Source organism: Rhipicephalus microplus, chromosome 8, assembly GCF_043290135.1.
Source record: "Rhipicephalus microplus isolate Deutch F79 chromosome 8, USDA_Rmic, whole genome shotgun sequence".
NCBI classification, from domain to species: domain Eukaryota; kingdom Metazoa; phylum Arthropoda; class Arachnida; order Ixodida; family Ixodidae; genus Rhipicephalus; species Rhipicephalus microplus.
This window is the reverse complement of record NC_134707.1, coordinates 131,480,670-131,507,886: the sequence shown is the minus strand read 5'-3', so window position 1 is coordinate 131,507,886 and position 27,217 is coordinate 131,480,670. Positions and strand designations below refer to the sequence as shown.

Genomic DNA, 27,217 nt, shown 5'->3' with positions numbered 1-27,217 from the left:
TCGTTGTATGACCTGGCGTTCGCACTGGGAAACACGATATGGTCGCCGTCTAACAGGACTAGCATCGCCGGTATGTATTTGATGAGGTAAGACGGACGTTTGACCTAAAGGGCGTTCATCGATGTCAAAAATATTTCGGCAGGTGGTCAGAACGTGAAGTTGCGCAGCCTCGCAGGTCAGAAGATCAGGGGCAATCATCATCGTGATTTTATCGGATGGTGCGTTAGCTCGGCTGGCTGCAATAGGGGACGAGCAGTCTTCAGGGAATAATTCCACGATGTTACATGCATCAAGTTGGGAAACATGGCCTAATGAAATTCCTTGCGGGAAAACTTGCGACGAACTACCAAAGTTAAGACGCAATCTCCCCAATGCTATTTACCGTGTGCTTACAGGAGGTTTTCAGGAGCCTAGAATGAGAACCGTTAGGGATACGAGTCAATGGCGAGTGCCTTATTAACCAGCGCTTCACCGATGACATTGCATTGCTGAGTAACTCGGGGGACCAATTGCAACTCATGATTACGGAGTTAGACAAGGAGAGCAGAGTGGTGGGTCTTAAAATTTTTCTGCAGAAAACGAAAGTAATGTAAAACAACCTCGAATAAGAGCAGCGCTTCGAGCTAGGTATTAGTGCACTTCAATTTGTAAAAGACTATGTCTACTTAGGGCAGGTAATAACCGCGTAACCGAACCACGAGATTGAAGTAACTAGAAAATTAAGAATGGGACGGAGCACACTTCGCAAGCACTCTGAAATTATGACAGGTAGACTGCCACTATCTCTCAAGAGGAATCTATATAACAGCTCTATCTTGCCGGTACTTAGCTACGGAGCGAAAATCTGGAGACTTACAAAGAGGGTTCAGCTTAAATTGAGGACGACACAGTGAGCAATGGAAAGAAATATAGTAGGTTTATCTTTAGGAGACAAGAAGAGAGCAGAGTGGATTAGGGAACAAACGGGGGTTAAGGATATCATAAATGAAATCAATAAGAAGAAATGGACATGGGATGGGTATGTAGCGTGTAGACAGGATAACAGCTGGTCGTTAAGGGTAACTAACTAGATTCCCAGAGAAGGCAAGTGGGTTGGGGAGAGACAGAAGGTTAGGTGGGCAGATGAGATTAAGAAGTTTGCGGGGATAAACTGGCAGCAGCAAGCACAGAACTGGGTTAACTGACGGAACATGGGAGAGGCTTTTGTCCTGCAGTGGACGTAGTCAGGCTGCTGCTGATGATGATGATGACTAAAGTTGAGAAGCGGAAGCTGAACCTAGTTGTCCACGATAGTCACGATGGTATGCGGCACAGCAAGACTTCGCGCCAATAGCACATCCACTAATGGAGACACTATGAAGTCACCGTCAGGAAGAGCTAGTGATATCGTTCAGGCCACAAACGTAATGGCTTGCGGAGACAGCCAACATAATCAACAGCGCACAAAAGGTGTGATGGTGAGGACAGCGCAGCCCCAAGTTGAGGCAGTTCAAGTTCGAGAAGGCCGGTTGAACAGTCGATGAAAGTGGCATGAGTGGACAAGAAATCCGATCCAAGAATAAGGTAATTGAGGCACTGCTCAATAAGTGCAAAGAAAACCGATGTGAGGTGACCGGCGATTGTGATGAGTGCTGTGCACATTCCTGTGATAGCAAGACTTCTTCCGTCGGCAACACGAATAATGCCAGAAGCAGCCGGTGTGATAACTTTTTTCAGGCGGTGACGAAGTCGGGAACTCATCACAGAAACAAGCGCCCCGGTGTCAATAAGTGCAGAAACAGTCAGGCCGTCAACGTCTACGTCGATCAAATTTCGTCTTGTTGGCAGTACAAGGAGAAGATTTGGGGTCGGTATCGAGGATGCAGCTTCACCTCTAAGAGCTGCACCGCTTAGTTTCCCTGTTGAGAACTGAGTGGGGAAGTCTGGCGCCGTCGTATAGAAGAAGACGACGGGCGACGTGCAGGCGGCGAACGAGACTGATGACGTCGAGGCGACAGTGAGCAGTTGTGGTGCGTATCAGGGGCATCGAAGGGTGGAAGGCAGCGGTAGCTGTCGGGGATCGGAGCAGGAGGCTGGAAAAGGCGGTAGCTGTGGGCGTGGCGAGCAGTGTTATATTGTGTTCGGGACGAAGACTAATGGTTGCGGCAATACCGTGTGACGTGCCCTGTGCGGTGGCAGTTAAAGCAGACCAGCCGATCGCCTACTATTCACCATTCGGCCGGATTGCAAGAGCGTGGTAAAGACCATTCCTGGGGAGGTGACCTGGGGCGAGGCGGCGACCTTTATTGGAAGCCAATTGGTCTAGACTGAGCAATGGCGCAGACATCAAAGCCCAAATCGCTGAGTTCTTCCCGATCAATCGACTGCACCACGCAATCCTGAGATCCTTGCGAATCGACGTGGCCATTGGTGGGAAGAGCTGGTGTAATTGCTTCGATTTCCCGCCGGACGATTCGCGTAATTGCAGACGCCAGTGAAGACTCCCGATGAGCGGTCAGTCCATCTTCGCAGGAGGACGCCGCAGCGGTTTTCGGCCGTCGAGTGAATGATCTTGAAACACGCCAGCCTTCGACCTGTTCAAAACGCCGGCATTTTTGAATTATTAGTCACGCAGTTCCGGCATGTTAGCAGCTTGAACGCATGGTCCGCTATCCCCTTGAGGACGTGTCCAAACTTACCAGAATACGACATGTCGTTGTGGACTTTACGACATAGAGCCAGCACGTCTTGTATATACGAGATATACGGCTCTGTGGACGTCTGAGCACGTAAAGACAACTCCTTTTTTGCAGCCGCCTTTCGAGTGATGGGCTTTCCAAATAGGTTGCGAAGCTTCTTCTTGTATGTGTCCCAACTGCCAAGCTCCTCCTAATGGTTCTCGTACCAGACTTTGGCCGTGCCTTTCAGGTAAAACAGCACGTTGGCCAGCATGAGAGTCGGGTCATACCAGTTAAGCTCATTGGTACGCGAGGAGTCAGCTATCTAGTCGTCAACAACAACTTCGTCCGTACCAAAGAACGTTTTTGGATGTTTCAGATGCGTCAGCACGTACGTGGGTGGGGCTGATGGAGGTGTTGCCATGGATGGTGCAGGCGTCGCCGAGGCCGATGGCGAGGTGGCCGTGAGATCAGTCTCGTGTTCTATCTCGGAAGCTCCGATTTGACGACCACTGCAGAGCTCCGTCGTATATGGTGCTTCTTTACCCAGCACGTCTACCAATATGATACGGGGATTACGAATACACGGAAGAGAAAAACGAGTGTATTTGCAATATTTACAGGTAGGTGTGACACCCCAGGGCTGCTAAGATCTCGCTCCGAATCCGCTTCTTCTTTAGAGATGCGCCTACGACGGCAGAGCCATACCCACTGCCTCGTAACATTATACTGCCACGTGTCACCCGGTTTTGTTAGGATTTCCATATAAGTTTTTGTCACTGTTTTGTATTGAAGAACACTCATAAATTCCAGCAACGTAGTGCATGCGCAATTCTTGAAAAAAAAGGTGTGGTTGCTGCTGCACACTTCGAGGAAAGTACATTTTATGCAGCGCTACGTTTTATTCTTTTACTGAGACCGCTATACCAGGCAGTATTGGCTGGCTGTGGGAAGTAGATTGATATGTATAAAGTGCAAGATTTTGCTCGAACAGAAGTGTTTCGTAATCGACACATTATCGTGATATTCAAGGAAAAGGCCGTATGCAATAATTGTTGATGGATGATTCGTTTCCGCGAGCTGAATCATGGCCTATTGATTTTTGACACTCATTAGGCAGTGAGCACAATCATCAGCGATAAATGACTCGCCTGCTTCTTGTGGCTGTCTTGTTATTTTCATGAAAACGCCGCGCTTCTGCCAGATAAAAGGACGGGGATATATTACGAAAGATCAACACAAAAGAAGCCATTTCCACAATTGTATAGGCTAATGTTTACAGAACAGCCGTGACTACCATAACATTCAGGTGTATACAATCTTCAAGATGGTGCGCTACTATCACATAGGACTGCTTATTCTATACATATACTCCAGGAATGAAGCTGTAGGTAAGGTCTTTGAAATAATTGATTTAGTTTTGAAGCCGTAGTAATCGGAGTTATTGAGACACGATAATTCCTTCCTGACGGAGATGCTTTACATTTAAATGTTCCTGTACGACTTGTAGCCCACCTCGATTATATTTTCACGTGGGAGTGGCGGTGAAGAACGCGAACGCAATCCAGTAAAGATGGACCTTTCTATTTGGGAGCCTGCACTACGGCATAAGGTAAACAATAATTGTGCAACTGTGCATGGTAAAGAAAAAACTGATCGCTGATAAAATACGCGATGTTGTATGCCAACGTGATCCTTCAATGCAGCTTTCCTTGTCGGCTTCAGGTTACTCAGGGAATCGAGTCAACTACAAGCATCGTGTGCGTGTTGAAGTTTAACACACTGAAATTGATCTAGATATTCATCAAAGCAGCGGAACGACACAGCTTCGCCTTTAATTTTTCTTTTTTCAAGTTCCCACGAGAACACCTCCGCGATATCAGCAATACAACATAGACAGACGGTAGCGGTGAGTAGCGCACTAGCTACGCGTTTGCTAGCATGCAGGTAACTTTGGCCTTCTGGCTGTCCTCCAATTCTTAGACAGCATCATAAACGTTCTACGCAGACAGCTTTGAAGACAGTACCAAGCCCATGCTCTCCGAGAAATGGAACACGTGTGGACGGCTTATGCGCGACGAGGCATCACCTCACATCAAGAAAAATGGGCTAAAATAAACAAACGTAAGTGCTGTATTTTCTGAGCTATAGTTGAAATCAAAAAAAAATTTAAACATACTCTCATTGAGCGTCTGCAGAATCGTCTGCTTCAGTGAAAATGATTATTCCGGCGAGATCCGATCTGCTTGAGTGAGTCGCTGAGCCGCCACCTTGTTTAGACAGGAAAGTAGCCTGCACCGTAATTGTCTACGATGTTGTCTTCTCGGAGCTGTCTTATTTCACAGAGTACGTAAGAATTGGAATCGCACTTAAGATGACCGCTGTTTAATTAGCTGTCTATTTAACAGTCTACTGTGGGCATTGGAACACATCTCCTGCAGTCGCAGTTGTGCGTTGCCTTCAATGAAAGTGCCTCGCCTCGCACGAGCCCCCCGCTGGTTCGAAGAGGTGCGCGCGCATAGGCCGATGACAAAGCAGTGTGCGACAAGTCAGGGAACTTCAGGCTTTCCTGTGGTTTTGCCTGGAAATGATACAATATTAGGTTACTAAATGCGTGGAAAGAAAACTGCAAAGCAACCAGAAACTCTACCTGGCACCAACCTAACACTTTTTTAACCATGGAGCTGCTTCAGCTACCATTCAACCATGCCAAAAAATAGAAAATAAAACTCTATTCTTCGCGAACCTGCACAAGCTCTTTCCGTTCTCTTCCTCCTTTTACATTTCGCTCCCACAGCATGTGCGCCTGTTCGTTCAGGCTTGCCAGGATCTTGCTGTATTTAAAAAACCTGTATGCTCTATCTTCTTCTCACGGGTCTATTCTCTTTCTCAAACGTTTCCTGCGCACTAAGAAAAGTAAATTTCTTTCAAATTGTAATACCGACCAGCCCAAGTAGCCACTCTTTCAATCCGTCTGTCGGTCTAACTGTCTGTCTGTCTGTCTGTCTGCCCTTATGTCGTCTGTTCGCCTGTCCGTCCATCTGTCCGCATGTCCATCTATGAGTACGCCTGTCTGTCCATCCATCCGTTCGTTCAACTAGTGAACACTCTGAATACCGCCATGACGCATCTTTATATTATATTCATCATGTACAAGAACCACCATCCAGCGGACAATCCAAAGACTAAAACGAGAGGTAGCTGCTACATACAGGAGACGCACGACCCACGCCTTAAGAAGCTTCGCTACTAAATCGAAGAAAATCGGAGGTCACATGACCTTCTCCTACAAGAGTAGATCACGACAGCGTCATCAGGGCTCGTGCGTGTCACCTTCTCAACTGCTAACCTGCTAGGGATCTCTCGGTGGATTACATAAATCGTTCCGTAAAGAAACGAACGGCTGTGGGCGTAGCATTGGCGGTTTCCATAAGTAATTGAATGCTAATTGGAAGCACAGTTATGTGGCCACTAAGCCATATTTATTCCTTCGCGAATAAGCGAAGGGCTCACTGTGCATTCTTTGGGCTACACGCGAACACACGGTTCTGTTACTGATAATGAATAAATATGGCTAGGTGCTTTGTAATAGGGGGGGTGGGGAGGCTTCGAAACACAAATATTTTGCTCAATTCACATCTCTTCACGCCTGGTGTGATTCTACAATTCTGCCACAATACATATGAAGTGTTCAGAAGGATTCTTTAGGTACAGAACATTTATGTAGTGTTTTATTGCCGATGTAGCTTCGACAACTCTTGTGATTAGGTGCTTTTCTACGTACTTGCCACACAGACAGCCTGGCTTTGATCCTCGCTGAAACCTGAAGAATTTGTTGTGTTTTGCATCTTTTTCTAACTTTTAGTGTAGGACACAATGATAATTTTTCGCTTACAAATTACGACGCACACAGCGATTCCAGAGCCGGAATTTCTGCGAAAAAAGCTCTTTATTGCTCTCACCTTAATGAAGACAATGTTAATGGTGACCCAGCCCCACACTTCCTCGAAGTTTGGCACCACTAGTGAGAATAAGCCCAAAATTACAGCCAAAGGGGCTATTTAGTTAGCACTTCGGTGCGAATTTACCAGCCACGGAAATCTTAGGGACGCCCCAAGACTACGTCTTTGCTGCGAGAATGAACGCGTGCGTTCTCGGGAACCCACTTCTTGAACCCATGTTTTGGTGCACACTGCGCTGCGCACAAGCCTTTGGAGTCATCCTACTCGGGGCCTGTCCCTTCTCAAGTGATATCCAGTCACATTAACGGCTGTAGCAGATTGAACACGCTATTGAACGCCTCAAGTCTACCAACATCAAAGCAAGCTGCCGTCAACTTCACCTCTGTGTGACAAAACTCCATTAACTACCTCAACGCCGTGTTCATACATCACCCTTAGAAGCATCAGGTTCAGACACATCATTCTTAGTCAGATCCTTCCCTCTTTTAACGGTGAATCCTGTGTAGCGACTGCCGGAACGGTGTCACAAGATGAAAACACTCAGGTGAAGGGCAACACCGAACACCGGCCACCCGATTTTGCCTCCAAACCGACGCGCAGCGTCTGACAGTCCGTCCTGCACTGTTCGAGGCTTCCACACATAAGGTGTGAGCAAGCAACCAGCCGCAGGCTCAGCTCCTATGCGATGCCGCAGTATGGACACTCGCATGATTTCGAGTCATCGTGTAGCAAAAACAAAAACAAGCAACTAAACACATCAATGCTTTGTTGCATAAAAATTTATTTACTCTCTAACCCGCCCGCCGTCAAAGTATTTTATAAAGCTTTGAAGCACATTGAAGGTGCCAGCCATTAGTACCGAGTCTGGGAGTTAAGCCTGAGAAGGCGGATGGTAGCCTTCGCCTACGCCGTTCGCAATCAAGCGGAAGCTCGCTCACCCTAGAGTACTTGCTTTTGCCAATGCGTTTATGCTTTGCACTGTTATCTCAAGTCTCTGTGTACCTCGCGTGTCCGCCTCGATGATAGGACCCTTGTCTGTTTGCCTGCGAATTGTTTTGCAACACCACGCATGGTCTCGCTAGTTAAGCAGGTGCTTAGTGGCCCTGTCTTGCAACAATCGCACATTCGAAATTTATTTTCTCAAGTATTAGTTCTCGTTGTGAAGAAGTTGCACTCAATGTTGATCATGCCACTTCACCTGACAATGCTGGCGTAAGCTTCGAGGCTCAACGACTCAACTTCGCCTTAGCCGTGGTCATCGAAGCAGGAGAAGTGCGCTACCAGCAGATAGATGTTACAATTCTGCAGCGATTTCAGTGGCTGTGCCCGTCCAACAGTATAATGCGGTGACGAAAATATCAGCACATCTTGCTCCACGCTGGTCATGACGTCTGGTGGTCTGGTATGACAGAACATCCCTATCCCGACTCTCAAACTATGACATCGGACGCAAGAAAAATAGCACATTCTATGTTCTGTCTTGTTTTTATTCACAAGCACTGGCCCAAGTTCACGCACCACCTGAGTCATTGTTAAAAAAATTCGCAAGGTGCCTAATGCAGTCGCCAGGGACGTATGGATGGCGAAAGCCATCTTCTCTTTCTCTCTCGGTCTCCGTAAACTTCCTGCAGCCGACGTAGTGTTACCCTGCTTGCAGGATTGAAGGCAGTGCAAACTTTTTGCACCTCATCTTGTTTTCTTCTTTCGTGGTAAGAGGTGCCGCTTTAACAAGACGACAATGACGCGTGAAGATGTCAGCTGACGTCGCACCAAGAGTCGTTATGATGAGGTCATTGTAAAGTCTTCACGTGAATACTTTTAACAAGGAAGCTGTATAGCATCCGGGTGGTTACCCTTGTACCGAACAACTATCATCAACATTAATATTTGTGCACCAAAGTTTGGGCAAAGCCTACTAATCATCACTGATCCCTTCAAAATGAGGAAAGTAATGGTCAGCCCAAAAAAGGTGTAGGTCTCCCCCACACAGAAAATTATGCGGCCTATCAAAACACTATCCACATCATAACTGGTATGTAGCACAGGATTTGGTAAATGCCACTACTTACAATTGATTGATATGTGGGGTTTAACGTCCCAAAACCACTATATGATTATGAGAGACGCCGTAGTGGAGGGCTCCGGAAATTTAGACCACCTGGGGTTCTTTAACGAGCGCCCAAATCAGAGCACATGGGCCTACAACATTTCCGCCTCCATCGGAAGTGCAGCCGCCGCAGCCGGGATTCGAACCCGCGCCCTGCGGGTCAGCAGCCGAGTACCTTAGCCACTAGACCACAGCGGCGGGGCCACTACATACAATTGCCACTAAAAGTTAAAAAGTAATCGTTTTCATGACAAATAACTGAGAAGCAACAGCGCAATGCCGCAGAACCCGAGTACTTTATGCACTATGACATAATACGGCAGATCGGGAAAAGCAACCACTGATGTGCCAACACCGACATGCCGGCTTTGTTTAATTGGGATTTCGAAAACTAGCATTGGAAGAGTGCACCCTCTCCGCCATTTCAAGGTTATGCAATACGCGTTTTACGGAAGTTCTCGAAACAAGTAACAAATAACAGGAATATGAATATAAGTTCAGACGCACGCTTGAATCGTCATCACAAAGTTTGTTGTTTTGGGATGCATGTGGTATACGAGTAACGGTGTTTGGCTGGGCTGTTCTGCGCGGTGGTATTATACACAGTTTGTACGTATCATTGTACTCGATTGCCGTTATCTATCAAAGAAAGTCAAACTGGCCCGATTGCAATTGCATCTTTCAGGTTGGTACATTGGACGTATCTGTCCATTTTATGTCACTTTTTAACAAATTCCCTAAACATAAGTTCTTTTTTCTCATTAGATGCAAAACTACCATTATTTCCGTTTGCTGTTGAGGTTTACGTCATCAGCGATTACAGCCACACGGAAGGGCTTCGAAAAATGTCGTTAAAGCCCTTTGAATACATGAAAACCTACATGTACAAGGTGAATATTTTTCTATTTCACTTTTTTTTAATTTTAGGTATCAGCTTTTGTGAAATCTTACGTCAATTTTATGCTGTGTTTGGCTTAATCAATAGACCTCCCAAGACAGTTAAAATTTAGTGACACTAAAATCTTCTGTATCACTCAACACAGAAGTTTCTTCTTTTATGCATCATTGCACGAACAAAAAAATTGGCAGCATATCCACGGGGTGAATGGTGGCGAGTGGAGCGTAGCTCGGTCCACACACTGCGGCCACGCCGCTTTGGCCTGACGTACTCGCATGCCACAAACTTTTTGGCGCCGCCACGCAGCTTCACGGCACGCTTTTGCCTCACGCGCTCGCACATCGTGGTTCCGTCTTTGAGCTCGAGCCGCAGCCACATTGCGCATATTATATTTTTATCGGCATACCCTGAATCGTCCACTGGCCGCGTTCCTCCGTCGTCTGTCTGTCGGTCTGTTTGACGCGCGGACGGACGCACGAACAGATGGACGGATGGATGGACGAACGCATGAACGAAATCAGAGAAGAACGCATGGACGGACCAACGGCCGCATCGACGAACGCAGAGACGGACGCATGGACGGATGAACGCATGGACGGATGCACGAATGGACGGATGGACGCACGAACGGATGAACGGACGCAAGAACGAACGCAAGGACTAACACAGGAAAGGACGCGCGGACGGACGGATGAACGAATGCATGAGTGAACGCAGGGACGGACGCATGGATGGTTGGACGCACAGATGGGCGCACAGGTGGACACACGAGAGGCCCCAACGATGGGCGCATGAACGAATGCAGGAATGAACGAACGCATGGATGAACGGAAGGACGCACTGCTGAACGCATGGACGCACGGAAGGACGCATGGTCGAACGCAGGCATGGACGCACGAACAGACGGACACACAGATGCATGCACGAAGGAACGCACGAGAGGACGGACGCGCTGACAGATGAGCGGATGAACTCATGGACGTTTGCACGAATGCAAGGACCCGTAAGTGAATGAATCGACGCACCGTTGAACGAATAGACGCACGAATGAATGAATGGACGCACGAATAGAGGAAAACAAGAACAAACGGACGGCCGAAATGACGGAAGGTTCGCCCCCCCCCCTCATTATCTTTCACTCCTTGGATATGCTGTGATTTTTATTTTTATTATACTCAAGTAACGTCCTCTAGTATTGTACCAATTGCATTTTTCAGCGTATCTGCATAGCGTTTTACATATACAAGTACCGCACTCTACGGCCACTTGAACAACTAACTTAAGGTGGCTACATGCGATTACGATTGGACGCTGAGCCCATGTTATATTGAGCTTTGCTCCTCAAAAATGTCACAGATTTGCCACAAAGGCGAAGCAATGAATGCCATAGCAACACATTGCAAGGTCACGCGCAGAATGGCAAGCCATGGCAAGCACATAAAAACGTGCCACACGTTTCTCACGCACAAATAACGCACGAAACATACTCACAGGCGCAGGTGAACGCAAATACGCGTCTCAGTTTTACTTCGCTGTGTCGGCAAAGCACGCCCTTTTCGCAAACGGAGCCTGTGCAACGATTGCTGTGACCTTTGATCACCCGTTTGCTATAAGAGAATTGTTCCGGTGAAAGCCAAAGGCCAGCCAAGACGTACGTTTGTCCCCACCATCGCAGAAGCGCATGCGTGAGTGCATCTCACGCGCACTCAAGCGCACCTAGAGTTAATGTATATGATCCCCGCGGGAGCAGAGTTGCGCATAGGTCCACCATTACTTTCCACGACTATGCAGTGAAGCCACTCCTCACGCACGAAGGAGAAAAATGCGTCGCGATGGCCTGGTATGCGTGGCGTGCCATAGACAATTTCCCGCGCGCTGAGCAAGATTGCATGGTGGAAATGAGGCGGTATGTTGCTATAGGTGGCGAAACGCCTTAGACCCGAATACTTAGATTTAAGTGCATGTTAACGAACCCCAGGTGGTCGAAATTTGCGGAGCCCTCCATTATAGTGGCTTTCATTAACATATGGTGGTTTCGAGAAGTTAAACTCAACAAATCCCTGTGGGAGGTGAAAATAGTTGAAAAATGGCAGCATATCCCTGGAGTGAATGATGGATAGTGGGGCGAAGCATCCGTCTGTTCATTCGTTCTTGCTTCCGTCCATCCATGCATGCGTCTGTGCGGCCGCCCGTGCGTTCATCCACCCGTCCGTGCGTGCTTCTGTTCGTGCGTCCACACGTTCATCTGTGCACCCGTCCCAGCTTTCGTCTGGCATCCGCTCCTGCGTCCGTCCTTGCGTCCATCTGTCCATGCAGCCATCTGTGCGTCCGTCCACGCATTTGTCTGTGTGTCCATTTGTCCACCTATTCAACACTCCAAGTACCACCATGTCGCATCTTTTCATCATACATTCCTCATTAAGAAGCACCACTATCCAGCGGACATTCCAAGGACTGAATGAGAGGAGGCACACGCACACTTTCTCACGGCTAGGGATTCGTGTCTACTTCCCACCTTTAACAACCTCGAGTTCATGGTATATACTAGTTCACTGTACTCATGGCACTGCGGCTCAACGCTCGCTAAACCTTTCTAAAACCTAGGCGGTTTCGCTCAGGGAGTATAACGTAGCAACCCTTTCTTGTCTTCTGTGCGTTGTTGAACAATAAAAAGTTCGCAGCGTGCGCGTTACCTAAAAGCCAAATTCTCCTGTCTCTCATTCCCCCTTAGCAGCCATTGGCATGTATATTGAGCACTAGTTTTTATTGTTCAACAACGCACAGCCGAAATCTCTCACCGGCACCACCTTGGAGGTTAAATTGTAAGACTGGTAACACATTACGACTACTACTACGGCTACGTTGGACGAACAGGTGCCGCTATAAGGAGCTTCGCCCCTAAAAGTTGGCCCCATATCTATATGTTATACTTCAAATTGCGTCGAAAGACGATAGTCTTGCGTCTGGAGAGATTGAACTAAACGTCCATTAGATGTTCTGCGCAAGAAATTCAGTCATTGGTATTCTGAAAGAGTTGCATTAGAGTGCCTCGAGCATGCAGCGGAGGCGAGCGAGTGCACCAAGTCACGTCACACGTGAGACATGAGCGCTATCAGGCAGTTATCTTGAAAAAAAAAACGCGTGGCTCTGAGACGGGCGTGTGCGCCTGTCTCGCAGGTGATAACGTACTGAACGCGAAGCGACGGGTAGGTGCCACCACCGTGTCGTCTTAGCAAAACGTTGGAAACACTTCCTTTTTCTTGCAAGGGTTACATGGTCAGCGCCGCGTGACAAACGCTATGTTCCTTAGAATAACTTATGTATGCCTTTTCGATGCGGAGCATCTTATACTCGCGCCTTGTAGTGTGCCGTCCGCGCCGCTTCTCGAACATTCGACAGCTGACGCGCGCGCATGCGCCGTCGCGCCGTCGCCCACTCTTCCACCATCTGTGCATCCCTTCCTCCTCTACACACCGCGCGCGCTTCACTCCTCCACCATCTGTGCACCCTTCCTCCTCTACACACCGCGTTCGACATCTACAATTCTCCTGGTTCTCCAGTGGACGCGCATGTGGCGTCGCGCTTCGAGAACATTCAACAGCTGACAGTGCATGCGCCGTCGTGCTGTATATATACTCAAGGTCGGCGCTCGCTCGCTCAGTTGCTGCTCGTCGGTTGGTTTGTACGGCGCGTCGACGTCCAAAGTCACGGTGAAATGAATTCCAACGAATCCACAAACACAATGGTCGACGTCCCTTCGACCAGCGCCGCCCTTTCGCATACGTGTGTACGTGTTCACTCATTTAACACCCCCTCCTACAACCACGTTAACCAATTTAGCCATCGACCCAAGTAAGTCGCAATTTAACACCCCATTTCACAACCACGTTAACCAATTTAGCCATCGACCCAAGTAAGTCGCACATTAACACCCCGTTAACCAATTATATGGTCCGCATCCTCCTCAGTGTTCCCCCGAGGGAAGCTGCGGGCAATTTTTTAGTAAAAGACGCACATACAGAATCTATACGTGTTGTTATGGTGCCTCAGATATGCGTGATAATTGCTTTTTAACTGACAATCGCACAAGTATGAACGCTGACTCTTGAGCAACATTGGTGGGCACTGCGGATGGGGTCGGCCGGTTGGGATATTCGCTGGCGCCGTTTAAAGTGCCCGATACTGTTAAAGGTGGAAAAACAGACAAATGGACAGACAGACAGACCAACGTTTTTGCGTCGAAGGTCCCCAAGAAAGACGACCGTCTTCGAAACGTAAATCATTCGTGATAACGTCACAGTGCGGTTTTTTAACCAGACGTAAACTGCACACTGTTTCTGCAAAAACAATTTAGGGATCACCTAGTACCTTTAGAAAGCGCTTGATAGTGCCACCTATCCAGTCTCTCAGGGGCTCACACGTTTCCGGCTTTCACGTTCTAGCCATTTTAGCTTTATTTATTCCGGCTAAAACAATGTAATCGCTATTGGCGCTCGTACTACGGCTTATTTTGAAAAGATATCTGGAGTCTCCGCAATGCAGATGTAGCGAGCTTCTACGAACGAATGTGGATTCGCGGAACAGCACCGTAAACGTAAAGCCTACCCGGAAGGTAATTTACTTTGCATAGAGGTTTAAGTTATGTAAAGACACGCGCAAAAGCAGATTCTATCCGGTAACCTGGTAACGCAAATTGTACACGTACAAAGTAAAATCTCTAATGGTAGTCACGTTGAGGCTGAAGTCAAGGCGAGCCGAGAACGCGCGGGCGCCGCACAATCGTGCGCGTAAAATTTGTGTCGCCGCATGAAATTGAACATGTGACGCCTTTGCACCACGTGACAGCGCTCACCGAATAGCGGCGTAAGCGGCGGAAGAAAAAAAATTATCGCAACTCTACTACCTAATGCTAGCATATACAGTATCTCTGTGTCCACTCTACCCCCTCTCCGCGGGACAAAGTAAGCGTGGGAGATGAGAGCGCGTGCCGCTGCGCCCTGACGTTCTGCCGAGCGCGCTCGTTGCGTCGTCTTGGTGGTAATGCCGAATTCACGATAGTTGCGCCCGAGGTGCCCGTCACAAGCGGTAAGTGGTAGATATAAATAGCCTGTCGTTTGACGGTTGGAGGAGGTGCTTCTACGTGGCTCAGTGGCTAACACCTCGCACTCATGATTCAAACGTTCACGTTAAAATCCGCACGCCGGAGTCTTTTTCTGAATTTTTTCTTGCATTTTCATATATATAGATACGTATACATATAAGGTGCGTGATGGTGACACTGACGCTGGCGGCGAAATGCAGCCGAGAGTATCCGTTTAATTGCTATCACAATAAAAACCTCAAATCCAGCATAATTGCATGAAATGGAAAAATAACACTGCTTAGGACAACAAGCCCGACATTCAACTTCAAACTAGAAGGCCTTTGTCTGTCCGGGGTTTTTTGTTTTTTGAAATACTGAATGGCGTGGCAGAATACCGGATAGGTCAGCAACAGTCGCAAACAAAACATATCACATTTAGGCGTAAAATACGCGAGCGTAACCATTTAGCGATTAGTCACTGCACTCGCATAGCTGCACTGTAAAAAATTATTAGGCTGGCCATGAATTAATATTGTAACAAATATAAATATTGCTGAAAGTGCAGAAGACCATTTTCTTTGCTATGTTGTCATATTTTCTTTAATTGCCTTGCGTTATCCATTGAATCAAGTGATAAAGCAGCCACCTACATCAATAGACACCCGCTGTGGAGAATAAAGAACTCTTGTTAGCACGCAGCAGATGTCCTCCAAGATTGTGGGAGCACCCATCGCCATTTGTGAGATTAATAGCATTGACTCTTTGAACAGGACGGCCGGAAATTGTGCTATGTCGAGCCAAATACTTCAGTCTCGAAGGCTAAGGACATCAATTTCAATCTAGTATCAAGCACTTGTTGGAAGATAAGCATCTGCAGAGCGCATGGAAGCAGCTTGATAGATTCAAGGAGACGACGACCGTGCTTAAGTGTGGGGCTACGTTTTTGTGCCATTTTCAACACTACCAGAAGGTTTTGGTTTGGCGCATGCGTTATTTTTACACAGGAACTCCTCACCAAGGCTAAAATATTTTTCCGCCGTCAGCAAGACATTGCTGCTACTTTTAACACATAACTGTTAATTACGCTTTTGCTAATTGACTCGAGGACAAGTCGTTATTCTAAAAGTTCCGTTGGACGTGCCACTTAATTGATTGGTGGTGATGATAAAAACTCTATTTGGCTCCTGAAAAGACGATGTGTTGTTACCGCTTGCCTGTTTTCGGCAGGTGACAGGTGACGTCACAGCCGATAGCTGGGCGACAACTGCGTGTGCAGAGCAACCCTTATTATGTGGTATGTAGAATATAGACCAGCACAATAAACAGGATGGGAGTTCATTTGCATCACCTAGGGTGCAACTTGTCGTGTGTTTGTGTCAGCATTCATGCGCGTTGCGCTCATAAGCAGCGTCACGGCAGACGCAGGAAAGGTCTCAACTCACCAAGATTGCCTGTTTTTTTTTTCAAATCTCTAAAGTCACATGCAGTTCGAGATTCTATCATCGAACTTTACTGGTGAAATCAAAACTAATCGCGCAAGGAGCACACAAAATGCAATCGTTCTACAAGGTCAGGCCGAAACTATACCGATCACATGGCAGTGAAAAAGTTTGCCTGACGGCGCGCCGCGGCCTTGTATTTTTGTTAAAAGCTGTGAGTTCATACTTGTGCCCATGTATCAAATTACTTTTCCATGCACGAATTCGTGCTAATTTTCTCTATTGAGCCGCGCACAGCAAAACTACAGTAAAACTTTTTTTCCTGTTAGCTGAAAAAGTTTTGATGTCAAAGCTTTAATGTCTCATTCTCAGATTGTTCATCAGTCCATCCACTTTTCAGTGTCCTTATACGGTGCCAGGTGGCCGAAAGTGTGCTCTAATGAATTTTGGTGATGTCGGACATTACATCGCTCACGTATTGTACGTGTAGCGTCGTCACAGCATTAGTAGATCACTAAACGTCTCACTGGTACATCCGTAGTACAAGTGTCGTCTCTCTAGTACATACAACTAAATGGGAGAGCCGGACCGCTCTCAGCAGGACAGCACGGCGAGTGGTTTGGCACCGCATAGGCCCGGACGATTCGTTGATTCTGAAAAAACAAAGGAACACTTGCTCGCGACTCTGTTTCGAATAAGGCACATTGAGGATAGAGCGGGGAACATCCACCATGCCACCAGAACTTTGGCCTCCCTATGTTGCCGGACCTTGCGATGAGTCGTGGCGAACCTCTCACGCACAGCTAGAAACTGTATTTAAGCACCGCACGTGTCATCACTCCTTAGGAAGACGCTCAAGCGACTTCGAAACGGTGGCAGTCTCATTGTTTATATTTTGGATGTGGTGTTCTTATTCCTTCATTGGACAGGCTCGTACGCTGACCTTTTCCATCAAAATTAGAATACAAGAATGTGAGCAGACACGCGAGCACGAAGGCAATTGGAGTGCAACGCGATATAGCTTCTTATTCATGTTAGAATGACGCAATGTTAGAATGGCGGAAGCGTCAACGCTGAGAACATGCGGTGCTAATTCTACGATGAAGTTTATTCTAGGCATGTTACTTTGCGAAATAAACTTACATGCATTAAACCTTATTTACATAACTATGCAAAATAGCACAGTGAAGAGCAGGCAGCTATACCACAGCGCCCACGTGTTCCACAGTGGCATAAAAAAAAGCTTTCGCATGGCACGTAAAATCATTGCGAACTGCACGTATATCAGAAAGACAGGTGGCCGTGTTGTCAGGATTGGCCAACCACTTTCCACACCAAAACTCAGCAATGCTCTGGCGCCAATGAACTCAAAGGCAGCAGCGAATGACACAGCACTAAAATAATTGACACTAGGTAAGCAAAACGATCACCACAGGAAGAAGTAACCTCGAGAATATGATATTGCCTACAACAGTAATTCAACTATAAGCTGGCTCAGTTTGGCCTTGCGTGCCCGAAAGCGATGACATACTCCAAATAATCCTCAAATAATTTCTCGAAATGAAGAGCGTTCTAGATTTATTCGATCGCATTGCTGTATCTGAAGTGAAATAGCGAGTGACAGGAAAGCATATTCAAGAATTCCGGGAATTGGCTTGGACTGTGCACCGTTTGTAGCATGTGGCATTTCAGCCGCATCCAGCCACCTTCACTTACTTCGTTTTGGTGATTGTCAAGGAGCATTTTTGAAGCGAAACAATCGCTACACTTTAATTTGCTGACAGTAAACATTTTGCTTACCCTATTGTCTGCCAATCTTTCAGGATGGCTTTGAGACAACAACTTTCGGGCCAAAGACTGCTTTCACTGATCTCTCTGCTGAAGCCCCTGCCCAACTGAAATGTACATATTGCAAATTGGGCTCCCTAGATGGTTGTGTGCACACTAGAGTTACGCAAATATTGGGAGATGGGAGAGGGCAGATCAAACGTAAAAATCCAGAGCTAGGGGCAGCGAGGAACAGATTGTACTTTACGCATTGCTTCACGAGTAACAGTGACATCTTTGGGGTTTCGTAGCAGTGACAAATACCATTAAATTAAAGCGCAGGTTGACAAATATAGCACAATATGAAAAGGGGCCTGAAATATTGCTCTCGAATACGTCCGTGCAGATCTAGCGACAACACATTCTCGAACAAATACCACTAACACAGTCAAAAAGACATTAAATAATCACTACGCCTATTCAGCTTTCGACGCCCTCATACACAGACATAACCTTTTGACAAAAGCACGTATCGCATAGAAAATGATGTACTTATTAGTTCACTGCTACTCATATTGAAAACTATACTGTAGTGTGTACTCGAAAGTATCTGGCAAGAAGCATGACACGTTACTGGTAAAAATTACTCACTTCCCTTTTTCTGTTGGCAGGTGAGCCTACAACTTCAGCAGTTAAAGCCACCAATTCTAATCGCTCTGGTAGGATACAATACCACAAGTCAGGTAACTACTAAGACGAGGAGGGCATAAGTCGTTTGCATTAAATAGAATGAAATGTTTGCAGAAAAACGCTGACTATGTAAGCTTCACGGATGCTGGCGACCTGGACGCAGACGGCACAGTCATAAAACTAAGGCATTATGCGGGGAACAGTACTTCAGCGCAACAGTCTGACTTGGTAATTTTATTCACGCAGTAAGTTTTTCCTTTTTCACAAATTCTAACTGCCACATCAAAAGTGGTGTATAGCGGTCTCTTACAGTTCCGGGAGGCACAGCACAAAATGGAAATAGAACGGTTTGCCCAACACGGCTCAACTATCTAGATATTCGTTTTGTTGACAGGAATGCAGCAACGTTACTACGACTACGGAAGCTGTCACGGCATGCGAGCTTCTCGCTCTTTTATGTCTTACTGTGCAGCATGGCTAAGGGCTCAGAAGTATTTAGTGAATTATCCTATTGCGTTGCATAGTGTGTGGTAGTGGTGTACATTGGGATCAGTGGAAAGGGCTTTCAGTGTCGATTTTTACTCATGGCGTTAAAGCGATGTGACAACGTGTTTTGACGGAACTTATGCGTCTGTCTGAGAGTGATCCACAGCCCTGGAATGACTAAACGATGAGAAAAAATGCATTATTTTGGAATCTCGCTTTCTGATTGATCGAGCTCTAGCTAGGGCTAGATAAAATGTGCTAACTTCTAGCCCCGGAACTTCGAAAGGCGATAGTCTTTCTTGGGGACCTACTTCGCAAAAACTTTGGTCCATCCATCGATCCGTCCGTCCATCTGTTTGTCTGTCTGTCTGTCTGTCCGTCTGTCTGTCTGTCTGTCTGTCTGTCTGTCTGTCTGTCTGTCTGTCTGTCTGTACACTTGTCGGTTTGTCCGCGTTTACCGGGGTCCTAAACGGCACGAAACAATACCCCAAACAGCCGACCCCATCCGCAGTGCCCACAAATATTGCTCAAAATTCAGCGTTCATACTTGTGTGATTGTCAAGTAAAATGCACTTATCGCACATATCTGAGGAACCATAACAACACGTCAATACTCTGTATGTGTGTCTTTTACTAGAAAAGGCATACATAAGCAATTCTAAGGACCATAGCTTTTATTACGCTCCGCTGAGCATGCAACGCTTGCACAAAAACAGAAGTATTTCTAACACTTTGCTAAAATGATACGGTGGTGGCATCTACCTATTGCCTTCCATTCTACACCTTGTAACCTCCGAGACAGGTGCACACGCCGCGCGCTTTGTTTTATAAGATAACAGCAAGATAGCGCTCATGTCTGACGTGTGACATGACTTGATGTGCTCGTTTGCCTCCGCTGCACGCTCGAAGCACTCTAACGCAGCCCCTCCAGAATACCATTCACAAATTTTCTGACACAGAACACCAAATAATGTTTCGTTCAATCCCTAGAGACGCAAGGCTATCGTTCTTCGATGGCAATGGCAGTGTAACAATCTGATATGGGGTCAATTTTTATACTGCAAACTAACCTCACAAAAGAGATTTTAAAAGGACCTTTCAATTCTAATCTTTAGCGATCATACCAGGCTACCTTACGCCTGTTGGTTAGGTTAGGTAGGGGTAAAATGAGACAAGGGACAAAACGCGACATTTCAACTTTACCGGCCTCTGTAGCTAATACCAAAATTTACGCCGTATCCACGGAATTGATGAGGATAAATGGGCGAAGCTCTAGAGGGGAGTTCATCAGTAAACAGTAACTCTCCCGTGAAAAGATAGCCCATTACACCACTAAAAACGTAAGGATCTGCATATATGAAACAAATCAAGTTGTACTTTGTTCTTGTTAGTTTGTTATTGTGCTTGTTCATTCGTTCTTTCCATTTCCTCATTGTCATAGTGGTTGGATTTCGACGTCACTTCTTTACACGGCTTTATGATCCGTGGAATCATTGATTGATTTGTGGGGTTTAACGTCCCAAAACCACGCTATGATTATGAGAGACGCCGTAGTGGAGGGCTCCGGAAATTTCGACCACCTGGGGTTCTTTAACGTGCACCCCAATCTGAGCACACGGGCCTACAACATTTCCGCCTACATCGAAAATGCAGCCACCGCAGCCGGGATTCGATCCTGCTACCTGCGGGTCAGCAGCCGAGTACCTTAGCCACTAGACCACCGCGGCGGGGCGGTCCATGGAGTCAAGCGAGAGAGGTTCTTGTACTGAATGCAGTGGGCTATTTGCAAACACTAAGTCTGTGCACGTCCCTCAGATCGTGGTAGGTTGCTTATGAATACATCTGAGTGCGTACCCGGAAATCATTTGGTGCCTGATGCAGTAATTAAAATGAGGTCCTTCCGTTCGTACGCCGTCCATGCGTCCATTCGGGCTTACGTCTGTTCGTCTGCCCATCCGTCCGTCTGCCTGTCCCTCACTTTGGCGCCACTTTCTGAGTGAGTAATAAAAATAAGTGATTACGAACGGGTTGGAAAGAGACATGCACGGGCAGACCCACGGCTTCAGGAGCGTCACCCCTAAAACTACTTTTCATTGTTTCTCTATTATAGCGATAAGTCCTGCTCCTTGTCTTCGTTTTATGTCTAAAAGTTAGGGATTGCTTACAAATTTCGCACGAAAAAAAAGGACTGCACGGCTGTGGTCAGGGTTTTTATGACTCATCAAAAAGAAAAAGTGCTTCTTTACCAAATTTTCGGATCAGTGCATGGGCTACTTTTTACTACTTACTACTTTCACTACTCAGTACAGCAATATCAATATTTATTTTGTGCTTTATACTACGAGCTACACAACAACATAATCTCAGGTTGTTTGCTGCCAGCAGACAAAAAGAATTCTTTTTTAAAACTCTGGCATTTTAGTAGGGCAACATAAGCCAAAACAAATGCTATTGTCCCAGAGTGTCTTATTAACTTAAACATTAGGTTACACTCATGATATATTATGTTATATTATAGGATGGTTATAGGATGGTATATTATGTTATTAATATAGGATGGTTCGGACACACAAGAAATTATATGTAGCACTTCCTGAGAGGAAAATGGTATGAAAAAGCACAGACTGTCTTATCCAATCACGCTGAATTGAGATTTTTTTGTGCTTCCAAGAATGCCTTCAAGAGACACACGAATGAAATGGCGGAAGGTTCAAGTCAGATTGTTTACAAACTCGACTTGTAGTTGTGTTTTAACGACGTTTCTCCATCAGCCAAGTTGAAAAGAAAAAAAAAAAACTCTACGCCTTCTTATTCTAGCACTGTTTGAAAATTAATTGCCTTACAAAGCTCTGCGGACAAAGTTGAAAGCCACGAAATACCTGATCAGTTTTTCATCAAAATGGCAAAAAGAGGTGAAGATACGTTAAAGCATATACAAAATCCAAATTTTGTGGTTCGAGCATTTAAAAAAGACAACGTTAGAAGACTGAAAGACTGGTGTTGGACCTGCAACGAGTTACGGAGCAACACAACTCTGCGTACTGTTTATATTCAATTCGGGTAGTCTAAGGACTGGGCTTCTAAGGACTGCGAAAGTGCCCACTGAGTGAATTCCAAGATTTCCACTGCAAAGAATAGAGGAATGATTTTTTTCACACTGCTTTGCTTTGCCCTACATAGCGTCTCATTTTGCCAGCAAGTTGGGGCAAAACGAGACATCCGGAGCATTTATTCGTTTATTTGTCGAATAATGTTTTTAATGGTACCAACATGAAAATGTTGTTTTGGTGCGACATAGACAAGAACCCGGGTTGAAGTCAGCAAAGATGAAGACGATGGGCAAACGTATACAGCTTGCGCTTGGTAGTCATCGGCCATATCGTCTGGCTGATCATCAGCTGTTTGAATAAATCTTGATCTCGCCTCCGTCACACTTGGTGGACTTTCTGGGTAACTTCCTCGCAACGCAACTTCGCAGGGGCCGTCGTTTGAGGGATAACTCTGCAACTATGACGGAAAATACGGCATCTGCATCTGCCTCTGGTGTTCTTGTGGTTGAAGGTGAAGAGGCAACTACATCTATTCTGGCGACTACAACCTTCGTGCTGAAACCCCTACGGGATCCGGGCATGTTTAGCGGTTCCGGTGATTCAGATGAAGTTGACGTTGAAGATTGGCTGGCAGAGTACGAACGTGTGAGGACTCAATACCGATGGGTTCCGCCTACTATGCTGGCGAACCTATTGTTCTATCGTAAGGGAACCGCCGAAGTGTGGTATGAAAACCATGAAGAAATACTTTGGAGTTAGAAAACGTTCAGGCCGAAAATGTTGAACTTGTTTTAGAAGCCCGTCGGACGACAGATGGCTGCAAACAAAATGCCCGCGTCTAGAGCGCAAACGTCCACAGAATCGTACATTTCGTTTATCAAAGATATAATTTCTTTTTGTCGGAAACACAATTCCGAGATGACGGAGGCTGACAAAGTTGGAAATAATCTTAAAGAGATTGCCGACAACGTCTTCGATCTCCTAATAATTAAGAATTACTCAACCACGAACGCCTTTATAAAAGAGCGCAGGTGCTTTGAGCAAGCTAAGAGCCCGCGCATCAACGGCGTGTTTTCCCGGCTTTCAAACGGCTGCAACGCCGTCGTGCGAAGATGGTGCGAAAGCGGAATCACCGACGTCCGTTTCACCTGACAAGGGGACTAAAATTGTAAGGCGTGGGATCGAAGCCATGGCTCCTGCTACAGCGTACACCGGTACAGCTGATACGACCCAGATTACTGCTCCCAGGGTTCAGACGATTGTTTGTCAGGAACTCGCAAGCATCGGCATCTACTCCATGTGCTTTGTGACCAGTCCACAGCCAACCTCATGTTGTCCAGCCTCATGCTATCCCGAGCAGTGCTTTTCTGCCACCCACTCTCGCGACCCTGCAGCTTGGAGGACTGCCGACAACCGGCCAATTTGTTTCCCCTGCCGTCGTATTGGCAATGTAGTCCATTACTGTGATGCTCGCTGGTGATTACCACGTCAGACGTCGTTTGCCCCATACCGCCAACAGGGTGACGCCCGCTTTGCGCCATCGACCCAGTTCTCTTCCCCCAACGTATACACAAGGTTCAACAGCCGCTCCCAGTCGCCTCGTGGTCATCAGTCACGCTCGCCTCCAAGTCGTCGCCTGTCGTCTCGCTCACCGCAGACTGACCGGCCGTCCTCCCCTTTTAACCCTGCTCCTTTCTACCCAGAAAACTAAACAGCGCAGTGCCCGGAGCTGACACTGCATTGTCGACTTCCTTCCAAAGTCCTCTTTTGATGTTTTTGACGAGATGAAGTTTCCTGGACGTTGACGTTGATGGTGTACCTATTTCCACACTTATTGACACATGAGCGCACATTTCAGTAATGAGCGCAAACCTTCGCCGCCACCTGTCTAAAGTCCTCACACCTGCCGTCTCCCGCACACTCCAAGTCGTCGATGGAGGAACTGCTGTCGTTCACGGAATGTGCACTGCCCGTATTTGTATAGCCGGTCATTCTACCTCTGTTTGATTTGCCGTAATTTACTAGTGTCTCCACGACCTAATCGTCAGCTTAGATTTTCTGTCCGGTCACTCCGCACTGATTGATTGTGTGACAGGTGCTCTTCAGCTTGAGTTGACACAGCTTGCCGATTTTCCGGCCAACCTGCCTCCACGCTTGCGCTCTCATCATGCCAACTTACCACCGCAAGCTGCTACCTACATAGTTTTGATTTGTTCGCGTGATATACCCAAAAGTGACTACCTTGTGTCTCGTATTGTCGACGTTCTGATGGCGCGAGACGTCGCCCTTGCTCACACCATTGTTTCTGTGGTCGATAATACAGAGGTCATTCCTGTTTTCAACTCCAGACTATTGGCTCAAGTGATTCCTCAAGAGATGCCACTGGTCACCATCTCTTCGCTAAGCAATCGCATGACTGCCGATTTTGACACGGGTGTTTCATCACCACGTGATGATGCTAGTTCTACTCTGCCTCTTGACGCCATCGTGAAAATAATCGCTCCTTAACCCCGGCGCAAGGTTCAGATCTCCATCCTCTACTTGCGTCCCATCGCGACATTTTTTGCTTCGATGACTGCTTTCTCTGTCAAACATCTGTCGTTACTCACCTGACCAACACTGGTGACACCCCTTCTTTACGCCAGCGTCCATATTGCGTATCTCATCAGGAACACTTATAAATTCAGCGAGTAGTGAAGAAAATGATCCCTAAGGACGTTTCAAAGCCGTCGTTCAATCCATCAAACTCTCCCGTAGTGCTCGTAAAAGAAAAAATGTTGGAAGCTGGCGTTTTTGTGTTTACTATCGCCACCTAAACGAAGTAACTCATTAAAACGCCTACCCTTTGCCACGGATCGATGACGCTCTCGATTGCCTCCATGGTGCACGATACTTTTCATCGATCGACCTTCAGTCTGGTTAGTGGCAAATCCCAATCGACTCCATGAACAACGAAAAAACTGCCTTTGTGACGCACGATGGTCTCTATCAATTCAAAGTCATACTGTTTGGGCTTTGAAATGCCCCGGCAACTTTTGAAAGTATGATGGACTCCCGGCTCCGTGGATTTAAGTGGTCCATCTGTTGTTACATAGATGATGTCACCGTCTGTTCTTTTACGTTCGACAGCCGTCTCACACGTCTGTCTGTTGTTCTGGATGTTTTTTGCAGAGCCACTCTTCAACTGAATTCGGCAAAGTGCTGTTATGGACGGCGCGAGTCACTATACTTGATAACCTTGTATGTGCTGCCGGCGTTAAACCGGACTGGGATAAGGTGCGGGCAGTGCAAGGATTCTCGGACTTCCGGCGTGTAGTAGGATTTTGTTTCTATTTTCGTCGCTTACTCCGCAACTTCGCTAACATTGCCCGACCTCTTGCTGATCTCTGAAAAAAGAACGCTCCTTTCACGTGGGGTACCGAGCAAGCTGACTCTTTTTCTACCCTTATCCAGATCTGCTGTTTGCGCTGCCAATACGGGCTCAATTCGACTATGCTTCACGTACAGAGCTTCATACCCATGCCAGTGGCCACAGAACATGGGTGGTTCTCGGTCAATGGCAGCACGGCAAGGATCGAGTATTTGCTTACGCCAGTTGTCTCCTTTCACCCGCCGAGCAGAAATTCTCCATCATTCAGCGTGAATACCTAGCGCTAGTGTAAGCTGTGACCAAATCCAGGCCCTAACTATGCGATCGAAAGTTTTCCGTAGTCACAGACCATCACGCACTCTGCTGGCTCTCATCACTAAAGGACCCATCTGGGCGTCTTGGTCGCTCGGCACTACGTCTTCAGGAATATTTGTTTGAGGTACAATACAAGTCAGGGTGACTTTACACAGGCGCACTCAGTTTGTCACGTATTCCAGCTGAAGAGCACAAACTACAGGACCTTGAATCGAATTGAATTGAAGTTTATTAGCTCAAAAAAAAACTAACGAGCAGAGACTAAAGGCTTTAAAGCCTTACAAAGGGCATCTGCTCCTGAATACAGTTTCGCACGCACGACACAGAGCATCTGCATTTCTAACAAGTATTTGGAATATATTATGGCACAAAAATACAATAAACATTAGCATAGTCTTACTACGCAGTGTAAAATAAACACAAAAGAAATAATCAGGAAGCAACATTTCAGCGGATCTGAAAATAAAACAGCACAATATGAAACAAGAGCACAATATCAAAATACAAAATAAGATCTTTGAATCATAATGCAAAATATTAAAAATGAAAGATATAGAAAGACAAAATATTAGAAGATATATGAAAAATCAAACAAACTTCAGAAAGCGTACTCAATGTTAAGATGCATCAGTATGGTTTTGATAATAATGCTAGAAGGTGTGAAACTGTGATTTAGAAGACCTTGTAGACAATTTAATTATTGTAGGTATTTGGTAATGAGCGCGTTGTTGGTTATAATTTGTCCTAAGGGGTGGGATTTTGTGTTGTTGCTGATGCATATGGTAATTAGTGCTTCCAGGTGTGTTCTGAAGACATTGTGGCTTATTTTGTTTGACCTATTGCAAAAGTCTGAAGTACTACAGCTTTGTTAACTTCAAAATTTCATATTTTTAAATACGTGGTACAGTTTTTAAGTATCTGATGATGCTGTTGTATTGCTCAAATGCTCGTAAGACTCTTTTCTAGAGAACTAGTAGCCCCACTGCGGTGGGCTATTGGCTGAGGTTACTTGGATGCTGGCCCGCGGGTCGTGGAATCGAGTCTCGGCTGTGGCGGCTGCATTTCTGATGGAGACGGAAATGTTGTAGGTCCGGATTTGATCCCGTGACTCGCGCGTCAGCAGCCGAGTACTATAGCCACTACACCACCGTGGCGGGCAAGGCTTCCAGGGTCGTTGTGCGTTTGACCTGCGTGTTTGGCAGTAAACAAAAGACTGGTAAATGGTAGCTTAAGTCAACTGTTAGCCGTCCAGCCATAGGGTCTTGTAAATGAATGTTTGTTACACATATGTCAAGTAACGTAGCATTGTTTTCTGCTAATTGTGTGGGTTTTGTAATAAAATTTGTGAACGCGAAGGAATGAATGATTTCATCAAAACTTTGAACAGTAGTGT

The 27,217-nt window shown here is 46.4% G+C and overlaps 1 protein-coding gene across 11 annotated transcripts in view; it reads left to right on the top strand.

Annotated features, from left to right (window-relative positions):
* The first annotated feature begins 3,889 nt into the window (after positions 1 to 3,889).
* LOC119164558 (uncharacterized) overlaps positions 3,890 to 27,217 on the top strand; it is a 139,840-nt gene continuing 116,512 nt past the window's right edge. For 3 of the 11 annotated variants that reach the window (XR_012885817.1, XR_012885815.1, XM_075872598.1), the window contains exons 1-5: positions 4,376 to 4,566; positions 4,666 to 4,781; positions 9,492 to 9,616; positions 18,585 to 18,656; positions 18,718 to 18,848. Coding sequence is in view for 4 of the 11 variants with exons in the window: in XM_075872598.1 (XP_075728713.1) it covers positions 4,706 to 4,781; positions 9,492 to 9,616; positions 18,585 to 18,656; positions 18,718 to 18,848 (404 nt within the window). In the remaining 7 variants the exon portion in view is untranslated. Of the gene's footprint in view, positions 4,049 to 4,272; positions 4,782 to 9,491; positions 9,617 to 18,584; positions 18,657 to 18,717; positions 18,849 to 27,217 lie in introns of those variants that run through there. The other 8 variants (XR_012885816.1, XR_012885814.1, XR_012885818.1 and 5 more) reach the window with 6 other exon arrangements.